This window comes from Aquila chrysaetos, chromosome 22 (assembly GCF_900496995.4).
Source record: "Aquila chrysaetos chrysaetos chromosome 22, bAquChr1.4, whole genome shotgun sequence".
Taxonomy (NCBI): domain Eukaryota; kingdom Metazoa; phylum Chordata; class Aves; order Accipitriformes; family Accipitridae; genus Aquila; species Aquila chrysaetos.
The window spans coordinates 96351-120522 of record NC_044025.1 but is presented as its reverse complement, the minus strand read 5'-3'; the positions used below and the strand labels follow the sequence as shown (position 1 = coordinate 120522).

At 40.0% G+C, this 24172-nt stretch overlaps 1 protein-coding gene across 22 annotated transcripts in view; it reads left to right on the top strand.

Annotated features, from left to right (window-relative positions):
- The window catches only part of LOC115334003 (ankyrin repeat and KH domain-containing protein 1), a 120556-nt gene that overhangs the window by 79271 nt on the left and 17113 nt on the right, over nt 1–24172 (top strand). For 14 of the 22 annotated variants that reach the window (XM_029997640.2, XM_041119245.1, XM_041119250.1 and 11 more), the window contains 15 exons: nt 1140–1883; nt 9085–9230; nt 9391–9502; nt 10342–10487; nt 11954–12096; nt 12872–13085; nt 14284–14459; nt 15148–15310; nt 16485–16580; nt 16873–16989; nt 18074–18248; nt 18929–19382; nt 19833–19910; nt 22067–22213; nt 23686–23796. In XM_029997640.2, the coding sequence (XP_029853500.1) occupies nt 1140–1883; nt 9085–9230; nt 9391–9502; nt 10342–10487; nt 11954–12096; nt 12872–13085; nt 14284–14459; nt 15148–15310; nt 16485–16580; nt 16873–16989; nt 18074–18248; nt 18929–19382; nt 19833–19910; nt 22067–22213; nt 23686–23796 (3022 nt within the window). The remainder of the gene's footprint in view (nt 1–1139; nt 1884–9084; nt 9231–9390; nt 9503–10341; nt 10488–11953; nt 12097–12871; nt 13086–14283; nt 14460–15147; nt 15311–16484; nt 16581–16872; nt 16990–18073; nt 18249–18928; nt 19383–19832; nt 19911–22066; nt 22214–23685; nt 23797–24172) is intronic. The other 8 variants (XM_041119248.1, XM_041119252.1, XM_041119251.1 and 5 more) reach the window with 3 other exon arrangements.

Below are 24172 nucleotides of genomic sequence, written 5' to 3'. Positions count from 1 at the left end.
AAAAAGATTCATTTCAGAGTGAGGTGTATGTGACTCCTGTTTTGACAGCGATGCAAAATGAAGTCACTTGTGAGTTAGTATTTTGGTGTACAAGTTGTAATTCCCTTTTTAATGATTAATTGTATGAGTCTGCTTTGTAAATATTCAAGGTTTGGATTTGGGGTTTTTTTTGTTTGTTTGGTTGTTTTTTTGTTTTTTTTTTTTTAAATCTACATGTATTACTGTTTGGGTATAGTGAATGAGTGTTATTGTAGAAAATTATTTGATCAGGCTAAAACCTTCCGTATTTTTAATTAAAGTTTCTTACACTGAGTCATAATTAAAATTTCAGCACTTAGGAATCTATTAAGATCTGACTGGACATTTCACAGACTTGGCTTTCAGGAAAGCAGCCTTGGGTTGCTTGACGGCAGTGAGCACTCAGAGAAGTGCTGCCCTGGCTTGGTGTTCCTTGCTAGATTCGTGTTGAAGATTATTTTTTAATAGTGAGCAGAATTGTTAATTTGTTACTGGAGAGAGGGAGGCAAGCAAACTGTTAATTTTGCCTCAGAACTTTAAAAAACATGCTAGAGCTTCAAAATACATTTGTATACATTAATTCTACGCTGGTAGGATTCTGTTTGGAATGTAAAGGTGGAATGCTATAGTCTTTAGAGAAATACTAGTTCAAAATACTGATCTTACTGTAGAGTTAGTCTTCTCTCAAATAGAGACTACTTTTGCTTGTAACCTTGCTGTTGGAAGTTAGCCTCTGGAAAATAGTTTAATTGCTCTGCACACCAGAACAACTTTGGGAACTCATTAAATTATTTAAATTGCCTTGCTCTTCTTGCTGATTTCACTTCCCAGATATGCATTGTCATGTATGTCAGAAACCATAAAGGTTCCTTATTCCTTAAGATTAAAATAGCTGTGTCCAGAGGGATATTAGGATCAATATTGAAAATTCCAGCTATATGCTTTGTCCTTTCTTGTCTTAACATGGAGTGTAGGGTTTACCTTTCTGTGGTTTGACAGATGTGCAGTGTTAGTTGTAAAGATTTTTTTTTTTATTTATTTTTTTTTTTTTTGGTGGGTGAGAGGGGAGGTTTGGGGTATCTTCAGCATGGCATTTTTTCAAACATTTTTCATGTGCTTAGGTGCATCCAAGCAGAAGTCAAGTTCCCTGCAGGTAGCAGATAAGGACCTACTGCCACCTTTTCACCCATACCAGCCTTTGGAATGCATAGTAGAAGAGACTGAAGGCAAGCTGAATGAACTTGGACAGAGAATTAGTGCTATTGAAAAAGCACAACTTAAATCATTGGAATTAATTCAAGGTGAACCTTTAAATAAAGATAAGATTGAAGAACTTAAAAAGAACAGAGAAGAACAAGTACAGAAGAAGAAGAAAATATTGAAGGAGCTGCAGAAGGTGGAAAGGCAGTTGCAGATGAAAACCCAACAGCAGTTTACCAAAGAATATTTGGAGACCAAAGGTCAGACAGACACACCACTTCCCCTGCAGCAGCAGTGCCCACTTACAGGGGTCTTCCCAGAAGTGGAAGCTGATAAGGGTCTGCCAGAGGATAACATTTCAGGGTTACCTCAGGCTGACACAATCTTGTCTAAAGATGACGAGCAACAACAGTCTCCACCACCTGCTGAACAAATAGAGTTTGTCCCTATCCAGCCTTTGCCAGCACCGCAATGTAATTTTTCTGGTAATTTAGGTTATAATGGGACAGAGTCTCTTGAACTTCAGAAAGCATTAGGGAATCAGCACAATGTAGGACAGCAGCAGCAAATTGCTGGGCAGGGGCTCTTAGTTCAAGAACCAGACGGATTAATGGTTGCCACTCCAGCACAGACGCTTACCGACACTCTTGATGACCTAATAGCAGGTGGGTTAAGAAATATACCTATTTTTGCGTTAATTTGTGTGCTCAGTTTCCCTCTCTTTCCTTCCCTTCAAAAACATCTTGGGGTTTTCCAGTTTGGGAATACTTGCTTAAGAATAAAGTTCCTGATTAGTGCTATTAATCCTAACAGTGACTTCCAATTCTAACATGAGACTTTTAAATATCTTTTTTCCAAAGTGCAAAACTTCCTGTACTGGAGACCTGTTTCAGCCCCTTTGGCCTCATCTTTTTCTGTGCTTCTTTAAAAAGCCTTATCATGAGTGACGAGTAGTGCCCATTAGGAAACCTGAAAGCGTGACAGTTTTATATCTTCTTTAGAATTTTCTGTACAGGCTTATACCTCAGTGACTTTCTTCGGTGTAATAGTCATCTCTAGAAAAAGCCAAATTATTGTCACTTGAATGGACAAATGTGTCCCTCTCCTTGCTGCTCAAGGTGCTGCTATGGTTTACACACAACCTGGAATCCGCGTACAACCACTCAGTTCTGTAATGGCTTGTGTTTTCAGAATACCCTCTAAACCCTGGTTGTTGTACAGGAATATCTGCTTATTAGATATAACATATGGCAAAAATGTGTCCTGTTATCTGGATGAAAAGCAAAAATCCAAACATCCTTCCATTTGTTGATAACGGTGTGAAGAGGAATGGAAGTTCCCACACATTGGGTTGTGTGAGTCCCCTTGTGGAAAAAGAGGTATTGTTTTGGTTGACTTCGTTTCATGGATTTGAACTAGGATTGATGTTTGCTGCTGGAGGTATGTAGGATATAGTCAGTGTTGTTTGGTCTGTAGTTTTTTTTAATTCAGTGTTTTTCAACTTTTCTTTGCACCTTGTGTCTGTCCCTCAGCCCTTATTTTCTTGTCTTCCCACACCCTATTCATAGTCACTGCACTGTCCTCTTAAGTTCATTTCAAGGTTGTAGAAATGTTTGGTAAGACCTTTTGCCCAGCCATTCCTGTGAACTTTTAGAATGTTAATTGCATCAAGCTCATGCAAGTCAAGACTACCTGCAACTTGCAACCTCCCATGGAAACCATAGTTGGTGGAATAGTGGGGTGTGTTGTACCAGCTCCCTTCAGCTATACAGTGTAATTCAAAGAAATCCTCTTGTATTATAGAGAATTGGTCTTAGTTCCCCCTTTTCTGGTATGGCGTGCCTCCCTCCCTCACTCTACGGTGGTCATCAGAGTGTTCAGCCAACATCAAAACAAAAATGCAATTGGATTATTCTTAATTTTTATTACTCAAGATTTAGTACTGGAGTGTGTGAGGAGGAAAATTTGAATGGTTAATGGAAAACATAATCAACAAGGGCTTAATCTTTGGAGTGGTTCCTGTTGCTGACAGTTTAACATATCTAGCACAAGGCCATGTAGTATATACCCTTTCATGGTTAGCAGCTGCGTATTACGTACAAAATATTCAGTGCACCCAAAATGAAAAACTGCTGCCATCAGCTGAGTGCGAGAACTGTGCCGTTTGCAAAAAGATTGCAAACAACCAAAAAAACTTTATCTTAGAAATAATTAAAAAACCCCTATGAATAGACACTGATTCATTTTCTGAAACTGTTTACTGTTTTTGCTAAGTAATTAAAGACATTTTTTGCTAAGAAATGAGATTTACTCATTTAAAAAATTGATACAAAAAGCATGCTCTTCTACAACTATTAGAAACTATATTTACAGAAATGCAACTCAGGGAAACTTCAGCTGCCCAATTCCAGAAGCTCCTGCAAAAATGTATTGATGTTGCTTTTATTGAAATATATTTTCTTCTGAAATTCATAAGTTAGTTTTACTTCCCTCTCCGCAAAAAATGTTGGAAGACAATTGGATATTTTGCTCACTTTTAAAATCCAGACTGTGTAAAAGTCACCCCAGGGTAAATTATAATCCTACTATGTCTCAGATTTATGTACATTTAAAAACAAAATGTAAATCTACCTACTCATCCTCCAAACTTTTTGATCCATATTTAAAACGCAATTGACCTTTTTCCACAAACTTGCCCATTAGTCCTTAATTTTGTAAAGAAATTTTGAGCAATAAAAACTGTTATGAGAACTGATTTTTACATGCGTGCTACAGATGCCAGATAAAATTGTTAAGGGGCTTTTACCTGGTGCATGGGAAGTCTGTCTCTTAAAGAAGTTGTGTCTTGCACTCGGGTGTGCTGATGAAGTGTCTCCCTTGATCACGGTACCACTGGCGGAGCTGCAGTAATGGTGGTGAGTGACTCTTGGTTTAGAAGAGATACCAACATTTTTACTTCTGCTGAGTATTCCAGTTTGTATTGGGTCTACTTCAGAAGAACAGAAATGTTAAATCGGCTTTTTGCCCTCTGCACTGAAATATCTTTTACTGTTGCTCTTACCAGTGGCGATGTAAGAGGCAAATTGTTCAAAGCCTTGGTTGTAAGGGAAAACTTGCATTTCTGCAAAGCCTCAAATCTTTATTTTGCTGACTACCTTAATTGTGACAACATACATAAATGGAGTATTTATCTTGCCAGTCTGCTGGCATAATCTGTCAGCTGATAGGTGATGAGATGGTTCATGTCAAGGTGCGAAGTGCTGGAAGTCTTGCTGGCAGTCAGTCACTGGTAGATGTGTACCCGAGTCCCCTCTTTCATAAAGCTATGCAGAAGTAACTGAGTAACCTTTGGAAAGTCAGGTAAAACCTGAAAGTGAAGTAGCTCTTTCCAGTCCAGAATGTTCTGGTTGTAAAGGAGTTTTTTTTAGATGTGCTGAAGCAAAAATCTTGCAACTAATCCTATCTTTGAAGGTGTGACTTATTACAGTCAAAATTTTAATTGGGTTTACAAAAGAGATACAGACATTGTGCAGTTTAGAGTGGGAAAGCAATAAATTATTTTGGATCACATTTTCCAATGGAAGAGGATGTTTTGGATCTAATTTTCATTACCCAGTACCCATCTGGTTTCTTGAAGCATCTTGTCTTGCATAGTTGGAGTTTCATTTCAGTTCACATTATGCATTTACTGTAGTAGATTTCTTAGTTGGCAGTATCTGAATTGAGGCTTTTTTTCTGTTTTAGGGTATTCAAGATGAGGAACTTTCTTTTCTTTGTTGCTAGGTTTTGTCTCTAGCTGGAATATTTTTATTCTTGTTTGTTCTACTCGGCTGGTATTTTGAGTCAGGAGGTGGCATCTCTGTGTGCTTCTGTCTGACTCTCTTCCTGCGAGCTCCCATTTGTATACTGAAATTCCAGGCGTGTTTTGACAAACTTTATTAACTCTTGGTTGCTTCTTAAATTCTGGTTGTGGTCGGTTATACAGAAATATGGTACTTTTAAGGTAATGATTTGGAAGGTGACATCTGAGTTACTGTATTTAGGATTGCTGTTCAGAGTAAAACTGGTTACTAGGATAATCTGGAGTGTGAAATGGTGACTCATAAAATGAGACGCAGTTACCAATGTGCAAAAGCCTCTGTGCAGTAACACATTACTGAGAAGCTGCATGGACAGGCTGAAAGACTGCTCAGTCATGAAAAAGGATTTGTTTTCTTTGTCCTGAAAATCCCAGTTCCTTTGAGGAAACAGGAGCTGAAAGATGCAGCTTCGGACTACAGCTGCAATCTTATCCAGAGCTGCTTACTCAAGGTTCTGCTAATGCCTTCAGAGTCATACTTTGATAAAATACCAAGTTCCTGCTTCCTTTTGCCTTACTCATGTTTCCTGTGATATTTTTTCATAACTTTGGAAAATAGTCACCCATATCTTTGGAGACCTGTCTTCAACTTCACACTGATTTGAAGAAAGCCCCTTTGGAAAGTTGCAAGCCCTTCTTAAAATGTGAGGAACCTGGATTTTTGTCCTGTGTAGAATATTATTTTTTTTTTAATACAAGTCTTTTGAATATTGAAGTCTATGGAAATGTCCAAAACCTATGTCACAAAATAGGTACTTTATAAAGATCTGAGATACGCATTGTGAAATTTGATTTTTTTTTTTTTTTTTTTTTTAACTTCCCTCCCCCCATCAGTGCCTGGCTATCAGTGTGTTTATCAGTACCCTTCCTGGTGAAAAGACAAAACGCCTGTTAAGTAGGAAGTAATCTGCATGGTGGAAAGTTTTTCCCCTTGTCTTCTCAGAGGGTGGAAGCCACACATTTTTCTAGACTGTTAAAATCCTGTGGCATGGCATAAAGATGCTGAAGGTGATCCTCCCCCACAGCTGCCTTTATGCCCTCCAGCTAGCCTTTCCCCTTGGAGTCGAGGGCAGTGCCAGTGCTGCTCTCCACTGCCGAGCTGCGGTGCATTAATGCCAACTATTGAGATGAAAGTCTGGAGTGGGTATGGTGGTATTCGTCCTTGGAGAGAATGCACATTAGCTTCTGCCGCTGTGAGTATGACCTGCTAAAGACTAGTGATGGGCTCGACTTCCTTGGGGCTGGTGTCAGACTGATGAAGCCATCCCCGAGGACATGGCTGGGCTCCTCCTGGTAGCAGGAGGCAGAAGCAGAGGTGGCTCTCCTGTTGTGTCCTGTCAGTAGGATGACCTTGTCTCCCTGGATGGGGTTTGCAGGAGCAGTAGCTGTCCCTTCTCCCATGATTGACGTTGGTAGTCTGGAAACGGACTTGGGGAAGTACAAGTTAACTCCAATTTCGTACAAATGTATGTGAAGGTATGTTGGAACCATTTTTGCAAGGTCATCTTTGAGTTAAAAATCTATATGTTGTTGTGTAACTTAGGTGGAGCTAAATCAGCCCCATGAAACTGGAGGTAGAAGTTCTCAGATGTGTTTTGCTCCACAGAGCATGAATTACATTGATGCTCCATTGGGCCAGCTTGCCAGCCACAATAAGAAAATTACACTTTAAAAAAATCCTGCCGTTTTGTAAACTCAGTAGTTATAGAGGGGATGATTAATCAGTGGGTGTTATAGGACTATTTGTTGTTAAGTTTTATTTTAAGCAAGAGTTTGGGGTATCAGTACAGGGTTTATCTGCATTTCTGCTGCCTGTGATGTTCCCTCTCACATTTGACATCGCTGTTACTGTGCATGTGAACTGCTTAGTGCACACTCATATGTTTCAAGCACATGATGAAAGTCTAAAGTGTGCAAGAAGTACTTGGACGTCTTCAGTCATCGTTTTGAAATGTAGAGAATTTGTAGAACCTGTTTTATATTACATTAAGGACCCTTAAACTGGCTCAAGTGGAGTTCCTCTGCACACCCCTGCTTTGCACAGCACATGCATGTGTTTTTAGTTGTATCTATAGTTGCAAGATCTGAAAGCATTGAGCCGGTGTCTTTCATGAGGAAGGACCAGTTTGATTTAATATAAGTCCTTAACAGGGTGTTTCAGTGTCTTGTATTTTGGAAGGAGTAATCGTCAGAAATCTAGTTAGTATCTTGCCCTTCAGTGCATTGAGCAAGAAAATAATTGTATTGCATTAATTAATGCTCATCTGCTGCTATAAGTGGGAATCCATAGTAAGCAGATGAAGTGTGGGAGCTTTTATATTTGAAACTTTTAATACAAACCTGGTTTGCTCATGAAGGTTGTAATGTGAAACAAAAGTCAACTCTGAATTCAGATACGGTACTTTGTTGCTTAAATGTGGTAGCCAAATGTTAATGCTGGTTTTTGCCTATGTGCCAAGGAGAATGCTTTATTTAAAAAATACAACTGAAAACTATCACCTCCCAAAATTTCAGTGGCATACGTCCCCCCACACACACCTCCCCTCCATGTTTCCAGAACCCAACTGAAGTGACCCATCTAAACTTGCTCCAGTCTGTGTTTCCTTTCTTGCACATATGCAGTTCTATAGAGTGAATTAGTGGTATTAGTGGTCATGTTGAGGATTTTTCTAAGACTTTTCTGTCTGCACCGTTTTCCTATGAGTAATTGCTGGTGTGTGATTTTTCAATGGAATCGGAAAGGTTGAGCTGGGAAGGGTTTGCAAAATTTCTCTTTGAGTTGTACACAGGTTTGAGTTCATCCTTTGTCTTCCCTTGTTGCTTGAAACACTTGGACAAAAGCAGAATGCTGCTGCTTATTTCTTACCTGCAGTTGTTAGTGTTTTCCATTGGTTGCTTGTTCTAGGAATAATACAAAATACTGTGTGTTTTGGAATAATTAAAGCTAACCAGGTATTCCATCTAACAAGGCTGCACAGTATAGAAATTTGGCAATCCAGCAGTGACAATACTTGTCAAATCCAGCTGCTGTATTAGCATGGCTTACAGTAGTTAAAGTGCACTCATAGGTAGTGCACAGGTTTGTTAGACCTTCCTGCTGAGTAATCCCAGCCGAGCCTGAGATTTGTTTGGGCTCCCCTTGGACTCTCATTTGGTTACAAAGGCAGCCAGAGGTCTTGGCCCTGTGGTATATATGTGCAGGGATATTTCTCTGCTAGTTCTGGTAAAGCTTCGTTTAAAACTAGTTTAATAAAATCTGATTCTCAATTATCAATTTTTTTTTAAATGGTTTGGTTTTGTTTGGTTTTTTGTTTTTTTTTTTTAAAAAGAAGATAAAGTTGCATTCCTTGTGTCCCTGAGCTGTGCTAGATCTTCAGGATGAAATCTTTTACAGGCTGTGGATCAATGAGAATAAATTTTAGGGAGCACAGACAGTTTTCAGCTTTCTTATTTTTATTGACTGCCCCCTCCTGTCTGCTTCTCTTCCACCCTTCCTGGGTTGTTTTAATTCTGAAACATGATTAATGGCCTAAGTTGCTATCAGTCATCTTGCTTTGAAAACCTTCTCTGGAGACTAGGTGTGCACTAACCTTTACATGAAAAACTTTTAAATTCCAGAATGAGACTGTATTTCTGAACATAGGTTTATGTTTTAGCAATAAATCATTTGCCTGCTTAGACTGAGCATATGATTGAACTCTAACAGTGAAGGTTACAACTTGAAAAGGATAACTAATATCTTCATAATTCATACTCGTAATGCATACAGACTAATTCATAAAATTATTTTCTAACTTAACACAGTTTGGAGACGATGCTTACACTTTTTAACTGCTGGAAAGCTTCTTTGCGCAAGACACCAACTCGTTTGTTGTCAGGAACACTTAATTTGTTTCCCCCCATTACTGTTGTGATGTTAGACCGTTGCAGTTTTACGGGACTAAAGATTTTTCATATAAAATGTGGCATTCCTAAGAGTGGATTAATAACACAGTGTTACTTTTCAGCTGTGAATAGCAGAGTGCCCAGTGGCTCCACCAGCTCCTCGCACACTACCGAATCCCCTACACCTGAGCCTTGTTCACAGGCATCGAGCAATGTGCCCTCACAGTCGGTGCTCCCTATGTATCCTTCAGTTGACATCGATGCACATGTGAGTAATTGATTAACTGCAATTGGTTTTGAGTTGGTTTGCTTTCTGATAAGTTCTGAAAGGAAAAAAATTAATCTAGTACTGTCTTAAAAATGTTAAAGTTCTCTTAAAGTATTTTTAATTTCTGAATATCTGCTTCTTTTTCTTCCCAACTGTGAAGACTGAAAGTAATCATGACACTGCTCTCACCCTTGCATGTGCGGGAGGTCATGAAGAACTTGTATCTGTACTGATAGCACGTGGTGCCAATATTGAACACAGAGACAAGAAGGGTAAGCTAAAACAGTAAAACAGTTTGACTATGAACTACAACTTGAAACAGCAAATTTCAAACTGGGTTTGGGATTCTTTGCTTCAGAAAATTACCAAAGCTTGCAAAAATGTAGAATTGCATTCTTGCACTTCATGTAGAAATACTGGCCGTATAAAGCCAGTAACATTGCATGCCTTTCTTATCTGTATTTTTGAAAGGAAGTGCATCTGAGTGGTATCTTAAGCAGATTTGTGAAATGTGTCCTTATGGTTCACCCTCTACAAAAGACCTTAGCTTATTAGATAGAGCAGCTAATGGGGGTGAATATCAAATCTTGGCTGACAAAGCTAATGGAGAGTAGTTGTCAGGTTGTATATCATATTGTTCCCGATAACAGAGTTCAGCAAAATCTTAAATCTTTCAGAGGTGAGAAAACAAAACCACCATGCCTCTCTCCTTGGAACTCATGTTGACCACTAGAAATAAGCAACATACGCAGTGCAGATGTGTTCGCTTGATGGAGCTTTATTAAATAGGAATTAAGTGGAAAGCTGTGACTTCTCTAAAGAGATGAGTTGGTCGGAACTCAATCCAAACTGATCAGTGCAAGTACTGTTTAGATTTCTTTTGAAGAGCCTTTAATTATATTTGGCTGGAATCAGAGCCTAGATGGGTCAGGGTTAGAAGAGGGCTAGGAAAGGGTCTGAGATTGTGGCCTATACCAGGAAACCCCCAGTCTGAGGAAGACATGTCTGATCAATAGAAGTCATTGTGAATTAACCCTTTTGTGCATTTCTGCTCCTTAATAATGCTTTTGAGATCCTCAAGGTTGCTTTTAACATGATCTCTTGTTACTAGGTTTTACACCTTTGATTCTGGCTGCAACTGCTGGACATGTTGGTGTAGTGGAAATTCTTCTAGACAAAGGTGGGGATATAGAAGCACAGTCTGAGCGCACAAAGGATACTCCGCTTTCGTTGGCATGCTCCGGTGGACGCCAAGAGGTACAGACACTTTTGTCCTCAATGGGTTTGAACTGTTTTTGTAGATAGTTTTTTGTACAGTGGGGGTTTTTTTTTGTTGTTGATGGTATAATAAATTGTCCTTTTTCTGGCAGGTTTTTAACCTGTATAAGTGTAGCTAATTAATTCCAAGAGGAAAGGGAATTTATTTTTTTCTCCCTTGGCTATCCCAGTTTTGTTAGCTACTGGTTATTTTATCTTGTGGTCATTCTTCTGTCGATGTATCCCTGCAAGATAAGTACTTTTGTGAGGGAGGTAGAGAAATTATTCATTAAACTTTATTCACTGAACAGTTCCCTTATGCATCCTCCCTGCTCTCAAAACTAAAACAGCTGGTGCAGGCACACAAGGACAGAAACTAGAATTTTGTGCTGGTGGTACCTGGTTTTAGTGGTAATGTGCAGGGCACATTATACTAGTCTTTTAAGGACATTTCAGTTTTCTGTCAGCTTTTTTTTTTTTTTGTCCAAATAAGATTTGTTAAATCCTTCCTCCTTTAGTCATGGGCATACTAGCTTAGAAGATGACATGGAGATGGCAAAGGGCTCTGTGCCAGATATGGGAGTGGTAAGTTGTGGACCTTCTAAGGATTAAAACAGTTGGCCAAAATTGGAAAGTTTCCACTTTGAGTTTTGAATTGCAGATCTTCAACAGTAAAAGTGCTGCTCACAAATAAAAGGAGAGATCAATGTGGCCCGTGATAGCATTACTTACTGAACTACTTAAGTATTTTTTTCTTCCTCTTTCTTTTTTTTCCCGTATGCCAGAATCTACCTCTTTTGTTTCTGGCTTAGCAACTTGTGAGGCAGCCTTTTTTCTGGCTTATTTGAAAATCACCTAGCCTACGTTAGTAGTAAAACGAGGCCCACTAAAGTGCAGTACATCACCAGAAATGTTTTAATTTTTCCCCCTTTTATTTCTCTTAAGCAGGTTCTGATAGAGAAGTCCTTCCTCATACTTGTTCCTTAACATCAGTCGGTCTGATTTTTACTGTGTGTTTTGTTGGAAAGACCATATAATACAGATGGTCAAACTTGGCTCAAGTGTCATTTGAATTAAAGTTGTGGGAGTTTGAAAGAGACGCTCAAATAGTGTGAGACATTATGGGAGTGGGATAGAGCCCTTGTTTGCAAACTTAAGATTCACAGGAAGAGCTTCACTTTAAAGCCTTGCATTTTTGATTAGGTAAAATAATCTTTCTGGAAGACAAGTGCTGCACTGCTACAACCCACGCAGATTAACTGATGTATTCATCAGTTGCTAAGTCTGTACAGCACATATGCAAAAACAAAGCAAAAGAGGGTAGAGGTTTTCATGTAGAATCTTATCTATTGATGATGGAAACTGGTAGCATACTGGAAGGTTTGAACACATGATAATATCCTTTCACTTCCTGGATGATAGCGAAAGCCACAATATGTCTTTTAATGTCCATGCTGTCTTTTCAGGTTGTTGATTTGTTGTTAGCCCGGGGAGCAAATAAAGAACATAGGAATGTGTCTGATTATACGCCATTAAGCCTTGCTGCATCTGGTGGCTATGTTAATATCATCAAGATTCTTCTCAATGCTGGGGCAGAAATTAATTCAAGGTAATGTACTATGTACACCACATGAACTGCAGTATAGCGCACACACACCATTGTTGGCTATGTACTGAGGCATAGGCTGGAATCTCTACCTTGCAGCCTTTCTACACTGATGTTATCCTTTATGTTCATGTTATCTTAGTGTTCTTAAATTGCCTTTAACTATCACAAACTTCATCTCCCTTATACCTAAATTTTAAGGGATTATTCTAGTTTGCTGACCTATTCCTTCCCTTTTGCACCATTCTGGGATCTAGAAGTCAAACTATTTCCAACAGAACCAAGTAAAGGAATGAGCCAAAGCACTCAGGGCAGCTCTATGTGTTTGAAGATGTCTTTTGCAGTAAGATGAACAAAATTGCACAGCTATGTCTCTTAAGCCTCCTCTTTATTAATTTTAAGAAAACTTAACATCTATTACTAGAGAAACTTCAAACTGTAGCTGTACTAGAAGCATGTTTTTCTGAATGAATTAGATGCAGCCTTGATTTTTAGTGTATGTAGTTTAAGGCTTATGTGTGCTTCAGCCATCTGAATGTCTAAAAGCTGAAATATATTTTCCTTGTTTATAAATTGCAGTTGTCTATTGCATGTAGTTACCCTGATGGTTTCTCCTAATCAATTCAAACATGCTAGTATTTTAGGTCAGTGTCTGTATTTGTATGTTAAATGTTCCTTTCTGGCTTACAGTATAACGTTTTGTTCCTCTTAGATACACTTACATTTCCCAGAGCATTCCTCCCGTTCTGGGAACTGCAGTTTATTTCTTTCCTTTTAGGACCGGGAGTAAGCTAGGTATTTCTCCTCTGATGCTGGCTGCTATGAATGGTCATGTACCTGCTGTGAAACTGTTGCTTGATATGGGTTCTGATATTAATGCCCAAATTGAGACCAACCGGAATACAGCCCTCACCCTGGCCTGCTTCCAGGGCCGAGCAGAGGTGGTCAGTCTGCTTTTGGACAGGAAGGCCAATGTTGAGCACAGGGCAAAGGTAAGTGTGTGAATCGCCTTTGCTTATGACTTATTTCTAACAGGTGATTTCTCTGAGTTGTCAAGTTTCTTCAAATTTTCCTCTTACTTTGAGCCTCTCAGGGTCAGAGGGCTTATTTAATCAGAGGATGTATTAAATGTTCTGAAATAAGTTTTGTTTAAAAAAAATAAATAAAAGCACTGATGAATTTTTTGCATTAGGGAAAAGCTGACTGGTCTTTCTGAGTTCATAATGAAACTTAGATTGACTCTTGTTCTGTAGTACTGAGAAACTTTTCAGGTTTAAGCTTGACGTGATACTCAGTACAGATAGATACATATATTTTTACATATGAGTGAAGTCTAGGCAGGAAGAGAATAGCATTGCTTTTAGTGATTCTCATATAGAACAGATATCTTGTCTACAACAGAAGTAGTGCAATCAAACTGTAAAGCTTTTACGTTGCTGTAGAACCCATGGCTTCAGTACTGTGACTTTCTGTGCCTCTGAAATGCTCCACAGGTCCCATCCTTTGGTACTCTGGGACAGCTTTGTGTCTCCTGCCATAAAGCAAGCTTAAAGCTTGTGTAGACAGCCAGACTGATTTCCCCAGCACAAAGGAATTTTTGGTAACTCCTAAGGCTGCTGAAATAATTGCTGTGTCTGTCTACCCCGCCTGCTTCTGGAATGACTGTGGCTGGAGAAAAGGGGATATGGATAAAAGCCAGCTCTCAAATGGTCAGTTGGGCATGTTAGCAGCTGGTATAAGTTTATTTAACAGTCTAGCCTGGCAGCTAAGTTGGGCCCAGATCAGTCTCAGTGCTAAGGGAGGCTAGAGAAAAATCTATAAAGCCAGTTTCTGAGCATTTTCATAGAAACACTTGTGTCTTCGTTTGGATCTGTTCTAACCTCTGTTTTAGAGATCCTGTTGTAGACTTTGTTTTTGCTTTTGAGACAGGTGTCTGGTGGTACTTAGTCAACAGTTTGCCTGGGTTTGTATAAATCGAAGCCCAAGAGTATTTCGGTTTGGTTTTGTTTTGTTTGGGTTTTGGTTTGGTTTTGGTTTTTTTTGAGAGAGAGTGCTTGAAGTTAGGCTCCTAAACTAAATATAAGCAGCTAAATAAAATAAATCTTGATTTCCCTCTGTAGAAATCATTTATGTCTTACCCAAAGTATATTGTGCGAATTTCACACTGTGTAACTTGTTCTCTTTGCACAGACTGGTCTCACACCCCTGATGGAAGCGGCTTCAGGAGGATATGCAGAGGTTGGAAGGGTTCTCCTTGATAAAGGAGCAGATGTTAATGCTCCACCTGTGCCTTCCTCAAGAGATACAGCTTTAACAATTGCAGCAGATAAGGGTCACTACAAGTTCTGTGAGCTCCTGATTAATAGGTAAATTATTTCTTGTCATTAGCGGTACATTTGTTCTGTAGCTGGATTCCTCTGTGGCAAGGGTGCCCTTGTTTACATTGCCTTATGCACCTGAGAGCAAAGGGAATGGGAAGCTTTGGAAGTAGGATGTTGTATCTATTCCCTACTCTCCAGTGTTATCCTGGAGTATCCTGCTCTGCCAGTGTTACTTAAGCTAAGCAGGCAGCTGGGACCAGAGGTAAGCAAACAGTGTCTGGCTTGGCAGCTTTGTTGGCTGTGTATTAATCCAGCAATTCCCACATGAGCATTTCCCCACTGTCACTTAGGGGGCAAAGCCTGGAAGTAGCTCTTGAGCTCTTTAAACATAACCCTATGCGCTGCTAAAATCTCAAGGGGCTGCTTTGTCCTACAGGTAGTTCACCACATTAATGATAATTTAAAGGACCCATGGTTGCTAGTTGCATAGCTGTGGCACAGTAGGCTACATTAAGTGAGTGTTTGTTTCTGGGACGGAGGTTTAAATAATTCCTGCGTCACTACATTGCAACTTCAACAGCAGATTTCAGGGACAGAATTTCTCTACCTAGCCGCTAGATTCCAGTAATTAAAGTCATATATCCAATTGGACTCTGATCTTTCATGATCTTACTTCCCGACTTCCACCTTTATTCATACCTTGTTTCACTTCATTACACTTGTACTTTTTTAGAGGAGCGCATATTGATGTTCGTAACAAGAAAGGAAACACACCTCTGTGGTTGGCAGCTAATGGTGGTCACTATGATGTGGTTCAGTTGCTTGTGCAAGCAGGAGCAGATGTGGATGCTGCAGATAATCGGAAAATTACACCTCTCATGTCAGCGTTTCGCAAGGTAGGAGACCAACTTAATTTTATGTTTCAATGCTAAATGTTTTCAAAACAGTTTCTTACTTGGTTTTACATCTGAATGCTTGGCTTTGGAAGAATCAAATATAACACAGCAAAATTACTATTTTGATAAAATGCCTGCTTTAAAGTAATCATAATCTGTGTGCTTCACGCAGATCTCATTTTTGAGAGGTGAAAACTTTGTTGCATAAACCATGTTAACTTTATTATTTCCAGTTATACACTGTACAAAAAAACTTTCACTGTTTGAGATTTCACTGTCTTGAGATTACCGTAGTCCCCTTTAAATTTCTGCAGACTCTACTGCTTGTTTCAGTCCTGCTTTTAAGATGAACAAAATACCAGTCTGTAATAAGCTGTCTTGAGTACTTTGTGCTTCTGCTCCGCTCCTAATTTGTTATTCAGTGGGACGCTTTGTGTAGTTGGCTCTTTTGTCACAGCCTTTTCTTCGTGGTAGGAAGAACATTGCTTTGTGATGGTTTCATCAGTTATGTTGTTGGATGCAAGGAGCGTAGCTATAGCAGAGGAATTTATTAACTGTAGCTGCTTTGCTACAAATACCAACAAATATCAACAAAATATCAAATAAGTGTACAGCTTTTTTGACAAACAGCGATACTGAGCATGCTACTGCTGTCCTTCTATTGCTTTCAAATAACTTGAGAGGCAACAGTTGGGTAGTTTCTGTGTGGTTGCACAGTGTACCCCATCAATGAGAGGATCCAGCAGCAGAGGAACGTGTGGCTCAGTTCCCTGATCAGACTTACCTTGTAATTGAACAATCTAAGTTAGCTCTGTGGTGTGAGTGACAAAAGAGAGTGGGCTGGGGTAACAGGTGGGGTCTAAAGAGGGTTGTCTTGGCTGTTACTAAAAATATGAACAGCTGCCTCTGCCCTTGGTCCTGGCTTGGTCCTTGTATTTTAAAATAAAAAATTACTTGTGGGAGAGCTTGTCTTCACCACCATGATGTAGAACAGCAGACATGCTGTCAACAATGAGCAAACAGTAACTACCTTTCTTTCCAAAGAGCAGCTTACTAGAAATGTTCTTGCTTATTTTTAGTCTTTTGCATTGGACTAAGAGATATCAAACTTGTATTTTTATGACTAATGTTGACAATTTTATACAAGAGATTAGAATTTTCTTTGCTATTCTAGGGGCATGTGAAAGTAGTTCAGTTCCTGGTGAAAGAAGTTAACCAGTTTCCTTCGGATATTGAATGCATGCGATACATAGCGACGATAACTGACAAGGTGAGTTTAGCTTCAGGAAAAGACCCTGTCCCTTATTTTCAGTGAAAATATGCATGGGGAATTCTTAAGTGTTCAAAAACTCAGTGTACGTGTTTGCTCATGTACGTTTGATTCGGAGATTTGTGCATGTCTCCTTTTTAATACAGAACTTAAATCAACATTTAGAGTCCTATTTTGTTGAAATAGTTTGTATGTTTATGAATACAGGGAAGCTAATCTCATGTTTGTAGACCAAGCCTCACTCCTCAATTTCAGTTTATTATGGAGATAATAAGACAAGTTTGCATTCTAGGACCTGTTGAAAAAGTGTCACCAGTGTGTGGAGACAATTGTGAAAGCTAAAGACCAGCAGGCTGCAGAAGCAAATAAGAATGCAACTATATTGCTGAAGGAGCTAGACCTGGAAAAAGTGAGTAGAGAATTGCTGTCGTAGCGTAACGGTTTGAACTATGTATTAATCTATAGGTTGTGTTTCCTCTTTGGTGCTTCTTGGGGCAGTAGTTCTTCATGCTGTGACTGTATGTGCTTTCCTTCCCCTAATATACAAAAACTGAATCGTATACTGAGGATGGCAAATTAGAACCGACTTCTGCTTCAGCTGCTGCGTTGTCCTTTTTAGGAAAGCTTGGACTTGGCAATAGTTACCTTAGGTAGTAGCTGTCTTGCATTACTTCAGCACAGATGATGTGTGAATAAGGGAGGTCTTCAGTCTCGATGGTGTGATACGTGGTATGTTATATATTGTGTAAGATGTAGTCCATAAGCATTTTGTGGACTTCTACTCAGTGTTACAAAGGAGAGCCTACAAGCTGCCTGATGAGCTATATGGAGTTGAGCAGATAGTGGGGAAAATCAACTTCTCCCTCACTGAGAATACTGTGAAGTGTCCCAGAGTAATGCAGACACTTCTTAAGCACTCTTTAATGGGTTCTCTTAATGGAGGCTTTTAAAATTTTTGACAAACAAGTTCCGTATTAGCTTATTAAATTTTCCAGGTTGCTGACTTGTTAAACACCTATAAGTTTCTGTGCATTGCTACAGCATTGCATAGTTGGCTTGATTGATTCCATATATTACAAAAAAGTGGCTGAAACAATAGCAGCTTTTTCTGTAAAATACCCTGGGAGATCTTTTTGAGTCAAAGATGTGAACATTGCTGCAAAAATATTAATGAGGTTATTAAATGTTTTTTGAGGAAGGACTGAGATGATGAGAGATTTTGCTGGTTTTCCGGTAAAATTATATTTTTATACCACCTCTGTTGTGGTTGTTGTTTTGTTGTCATTCCTTAGAAGTTTTGGGACCAAGTAATCCTGTTGTTCCATAAGGTCTGCCCAGTTTCTGCATAATGATTCAGTATGTGACAAAATCATTCTAGTTCATCGTGCTCTCTTCTTGCTCCCTCCCCCCAGATTTCTAGGGAAGATCTGAATTATAGTTATAATTTAGTCTGTGTGAAAATGTTTAAATATGGATCCTTTTCTCCTACGTAGTCAAGAGAGGAGAGCAGAAAACAAGCTCTTGCAGCTAAAAGGGAGAAAAGAAAGGAAAAGAGAAAGAAGAAGAAAGAGGAACAAAAAAGAAAACAAGAAGAAGATGAAGAAAACAAGCCTAAAGAAACTCTGGAACTACAAGAGGATGATGATGAAGAAGAAAATGATGATGAAGGTAAAGAGCAACGGTTTCTGTGTCCAGCGTAGTTGTGGGGGGTGCCTTTTTTTAACCATCTAGGTAAGGGAATCTGCTTGAAAGCTGGCTTCTCTGGTACTGTGACATTGTCACATAGCTTCTGCTCTGGTTCTTCCCTCTGCAGTCAGAGTTCCTCGCAAAACACCTTTGCTCACTTCCCCCCCCCCCCCGCCTTTGCTCACTCCCCCCTCCCCCCGCCTTTGCTCACTTCCCCCCCCTGCCTTTGCTCACTTCCCCCCCGCCTTTGCTCACTTCCCCCCCCGCCTTTGCTCACTCCCCCCCCCCGCCTTTGCTCACTCCCCCCCCGCCTTTGCTCACTCCCCCCCCCCCGCCTTTGCTCACTCCCCCCCCCCCCGCCTTTGCTCACTCCCCCCCCCGCCTTTGCTCACTCCCCCCCCCCGCCTTTGCTCACTCCCCCCCCCCCCCCCGCCTTTGCTCACTCCCCCCCCCCCCGCCTTTGCTCACCCCCCCCCACCCCCCCTTCCCTCCTCCCTTCTTTGTCCCCAAAAGTCTCACTCTTGGAGGATTTACAGCTGAATGTGGTGCAAATAGTCTGATAGCTCAGCCAGGAGGATAACTTCAGCTGTAGTGTCTTCAGTCAGGGCACTGATTTCTGTATTTTGTGGCTTTTGTTTGTCTATCAACTGTTTTTCTTTCAGTGGAGCAAGAAGTTCCTATAGAGCCTCCTAGTGCAACTACTACAACTACAATTGGAATTTCTGCAACTTCAACTACTTTCACAAATGCCTTTGGGAAGAAGAGAGCTAATGTGGTGACTACCCCCAGCACAAATAGAAAAAATAAGAAAAATAAAACAAAAGAGACTCCTCAGAATATGCAGATAATTTTGCCAGATCAGCATATATCTCTAGCACAGCAAAAAGCAGATAAAAATAAAATAAATGGAGAGCCAAGAGGTGGTGGTGCAAGTGGGAATAGTGATTCAGATAACTTGGATAGCACAGATTGCAATAGTGAAAGTAGCAGTGGAGGTAAAAGCCAAGAGTTGAACTTCACAATGGATACAAATTCCTCTGAGCGGCGCTATGCCTCATTGCTTATCCCCTCTCAGGAAGAAAAAACAAGCACCTCGGCTTCAAAAACACCAACGAGGTGAGACTGCCTTATTGCTTCCCTATTGTTTCACAGGGTTTTACCTATGCCAATGTAAATTCTCTGTAGCTTAAGCTTTACATGGGCTGGTACATTCCCAAAGTCTTGAGAGACTGAGTTTGCTTTATTTGCGTAGCTATTAAATAATGCTGTCGAGTTTATTGAATGTAACCTCTTTAAAATGGTAAAGGTAAGATTTTTTTTTTTTTGGCATTCCTGTCTAGTTTTTAATACTGCTTTAGCAAAACAGCCAGTTTTCTCTGCGCTATTTAAGCATCCATGTTGCATTGTCAACTTTATTAGAATAGATTTTAAAGTGAATATGCTGGGAATTTAAAAAGGAAGTGCCAGCTTTACTTATAATCTATTTACAGAAGTGATTTCATTACCTTTTGATTGTTTTATGATTTTGTCATTAACTTGTTTGAATTGCAATCTCTTTATTTTAAGGAGGGAAGAAGTTGATGACTCTGAGCATTTCACCTGCCAGGTTGATGGCCAGTTTGATTTAACCTTGTCGAGCCAGAGGTGAGAGTCAAAAGAACTTGGTGAATGTACAGGAGCCATATGAATAGTTTGGAAGATCATTCAGCTGCCAGGGAATGAGCTAATAACTTTTATAACACCAGCTTCTTAACAGGTCATTGGTCTAAATCAAATAGTTTAGATCCCATCTGAATCTGTGGTCTTTGCTTATTTTTACATATAAGTAGTATGAGTCTGATCCTCCATAGTTTTCTTTTTTCTTCTTTTCTTTTCCTACATTAAGGGAAGGGAGAGGGTATGGGGCTTGATCTACAGGACACCTGGCTGATTGAGAACCCAGCTTCAATAGGAATGCAAATGTTATGAGATCAAAAAGGGCAGCAAACAAGAGGGCTGTTGCCAGACTGATTGAGGCACTTCTCTGGGAGTGGGAAGAAAGTTGGGATTTTCTGTTTTCTTTTCTTTTTTTTCCCCAGATTAAAGTTAGGTGCAGAATGAGTGGATTTTGGCTTACCATTAGGAATGTCAGAAATCGGATTTTGTCTACATTCTGGTTTATGAACATAAATTGTTTCTGCCTTGGACCTTTCGTCCAAGGTCTCCTACAAAAGCCTTGGAATCCTGTGCAGTTCACTACGGCAGGACTAACTAAACGCATACTTCTAACTCCTTGTTAGAAGCAGTGCTTCTGTTAGATAAAGTACACCTAAGAAACAAGATAGTATATAAATATCAAAATGGGGCTAGTATATTTTATTAACTTCTGCAGGTGTTCTTTGGCTCTTGCACTAAGCAGACTTTGTCTGAAAATCATTTCTAAATTTGCTCTTCCTGAATCCTCTTTTTAGTCATAGACATGCCAATGACAAGGCTACTGTAATTGAAACTTGAACTCAGGCTTCATAATGATGCTTTTCTTAAAACATATCTAGACATTTTCAGTTAAAGCAGAAAAAAGCTTTTAAAGTCTATTCTGGAATCAGTATTCCACAATGGACTTTGTTCTTTTCTTTCATATGCATTTTCTTGTTCTCTTTGCCTCAATCTTACAGTTATCTGAGGACAATTAAAATTCTCCATAGAACTTTGAAATGCCTTGGGCAGGTGTATTATCAGAGAGCTAGTACTTACTAAGGTAAAGAGAGAAAATGCTGCCATTTTAAAAGGCATATTGTCTAAATGTTGCTTTTCATATGATCGGTGTGCTTGGGTTACTTAAATGTGGATAGGTCTCTGAAGTTTGTATAAAGTGTAGTATAAACAAACAGTTTGCCTGCAAGAAGACACAATGAACATAGAATGCTGTAAAGAATGGGGAATAAAATGAATGAGTAAAAACTTGCATATAGTGAAGAGAAGGAGTGATGCTTAGCATGACAGCTGAAGCATGAGGTCCTCTGTAAAATTACTAGCTATGCCATAGACTTTCTGGGTCAAATCACATAAGGCTAGTTTTTCAATGACTTGTGAAGATTGCTGCCAATGTTTCAGTGCTGCAGATGAACTTATGAGTTCCCAGTGCTGCTTTTTTTCACCTCCACCTAGATCAGTTAGCCTAACAAGAGATTGCCTGTTCTCTCTCTCTTTTTCTCTCTCACCCAAACTTTGTGGTGTTTGTATCACTAGACTATTGCTACAGCTGTATTAGTACAGGTAATGATACTTGGGCACCTGCTTCCAAACTGATGTCACTGGAACTTAAATACACAAATATGCTCAAATATCTGCGCCTCAGTTACCCATTCATAAAATAGGGGGTGAGGGGTAGAAGCACTTTCCAGGGAATCTGAAACAGTAAGAGCTGAAAAACGGACATTTTCAAGTACTTACTAAGAAAGAGACATTATTACGAAAGTACCTTTTCTTAAAAAGCTATTCAAAAAGGAGATCACAGTATAGACATGTAATCAGGATGTGCCTAAGTGGCTGTGTACTGCCTATTATAAACTATTTTAATCTGATATCCTTAGTGCTTCTGGTATTACTTCATTCAGTTTAGCTCTCCACTTTTTGGAGGAAGGGTATAGGCTGTGGACTAAAAGGTTAAAAAAAACTACCTATGAAGTCACCCAAAAGTTGTTCCAGGTAGAAAATAAGAATGGAAGCAGTTCATGCTAGTAGTTTTAAGCTGCAGAAATGTATACTGTAATGCTGTCATTTTATTCTGTAATTTGTAATCCGTACATTTCTGTTTCCAGACTTGATGGTGAAGGTCATTCAAATTCTTTGTCAACTACTTATAAGCCTGTTTCCCTGCCTCTGACCTCTCCAAATGTAAAGCTGAATCTGACTAGTCCAAAAAGAGGCCAGAAAAGAGAAGAAGGCTGGAAAGAAGTGGTTAGAAGGTAAAGACTTGTTATTCTATGTTTAAAAACTGTCTGTGAGCTTTCTAGCTTGTAAATTATTCTCAAATATAGACTGTCCAGAGAGCTTATTTAATTATTTAATTGTATAATTAATTTATAAAAAATCTACCCCCCTTACTCTTGCAGTGCTGTGAAAACAAATTGCAGTCCTAATTCGTAGTAACTCCTCACTAACTTAATGTCAATACGATATGAACGTTTTATTTGGCACAAGGGTTTTCTTTACCTGTGACTTCAGTGGAGTAAAGGATGTGGGGATAAGATAAAAGGGGGAGGGAGCAGATGGCAGTGAAAACGCCCTACAGCAAATGATTGCTTGCACATGAACTAAAGGCAGGATGGATATTAGTAGAGGAGAGGTGGATGATCTCTTCAAGGCTAAATTTCATTGTGCTTTGGGCGGTGACCTTGATCGCTGATTCCATGGAAAATTTTGTCATCTTGAAGTGAGTGCTAGAGGTGCAATTAGATTTAAAGATTTTTCTGTAAAGCAAACTTTCCCATTGAAAATGTAGTGAGTTTTATTATATGGCCATTAACACCTCAGTATCTTTTCTGTAACCTTTATGATGTCTACTACTTGTAACTAGAAGTGATCATCTGGCTTTCCTTTTTTTGTTCTCTTTATCAAAAAGGAATACAACATGAACATACAACTGTCAGATGCTTTGGGTGCACTTACGATGCCCTCCTTTTGTGTTCTGCAATGGTAGTGACCAAATATGCTCATTTTAGAGCATTTTAGGCTATGTGCAAAGAATGTAATTGTATGGAGGATTTAATGCATTCAGATTAGTGGAAGCCACAGACTGTTCTTAATAAAGGTTAAAAAGGCAGTTTAATCTGAAAATTTAAGCGTTTGAACCCTTAGAGAGGTGGTTGAGTGACTGCCTTTTGTTGCGTTCACAAATGGGGTTCTCCACTGTGACATGGCCTTGCTAAATGTACGGTTGCAGACTGCCCACCACTTGGTGACTCGTGCAGGCATGAAACCATTAAACAGGCAGCAGACCCTACCATTGACCCTGGAGCTGCTCCATCTCTCTTCCTGGGTCTCTTGAGTGTCATAGGCTCAAGTCAACTGCTTGGTTGGGTATTGTCTGCTCTTCTGCTGGAGATGGTAGGGTTCTAGAGATGGCATCCAAAACCCGACCTTTCCTCATCCCTGAGGCATCTAGGCCTTGTGTCGTAAAGAATGCATCTATAAAGTGTTCTGCACTGGTGTTCGCTATGCCCTGACTGATCGAAGCATGTATCCTGCCAAAGAGCTTTTTGGCAACTTTAGATGAGTATGCAAAATGCCTGGGAGCTGCATGCCGCCTTCCCCTAAAGTCTCTCCTGGACTCAGCAGGAATTCTTCTCCTCCCCTCTCCCCATGAGTAATCCCTTGGCTAAGAAGGGATGTCTATCAAAGAAGTAACCAATGAAAACATCCCTTCTGCCCTTGACAGGCAAGTAGGCAGAGTTTTGAAAGACCCTCCCCCTAGCAACACGCTGCAGCCAACACCAATTGAGCAATTTCAGCTGCAGAGAGGAGGGCGCTGCTGTTCGGGAGCAAAAAGGTACTGTTTTGGGCACTTCTCAAGGTAAAAACCATTGAGCTCAGTGCGTAGGGAGGGATACGGCAGTGAGTGATGGGTGGGCAGGGGCCTGGGTGCTGGGGTGAGCTCTCCTGGAGAAGGAATGCCTCCACGGGTGGTGGCATGGGGCTCCTAGTGGGCTGAGGTGGAAGCAGACCCAGGTACAGTTAGGAGCCCTGTGAGTAATGTGCACGTATATTGAAAGTTAAGTGATGATGGAAGCTCTGCTTTGGGGAGGGTGTGACTGGAATGTCTAGCTTGAGAGAGGAGCCTGGGGGATGGAGGCGGGAAGAAAGCCCAAAGCAGCCTTGGGAGGAGAGCTGGGTGCATGCTCCTAGGACCTGGGTTTTGGGGATGG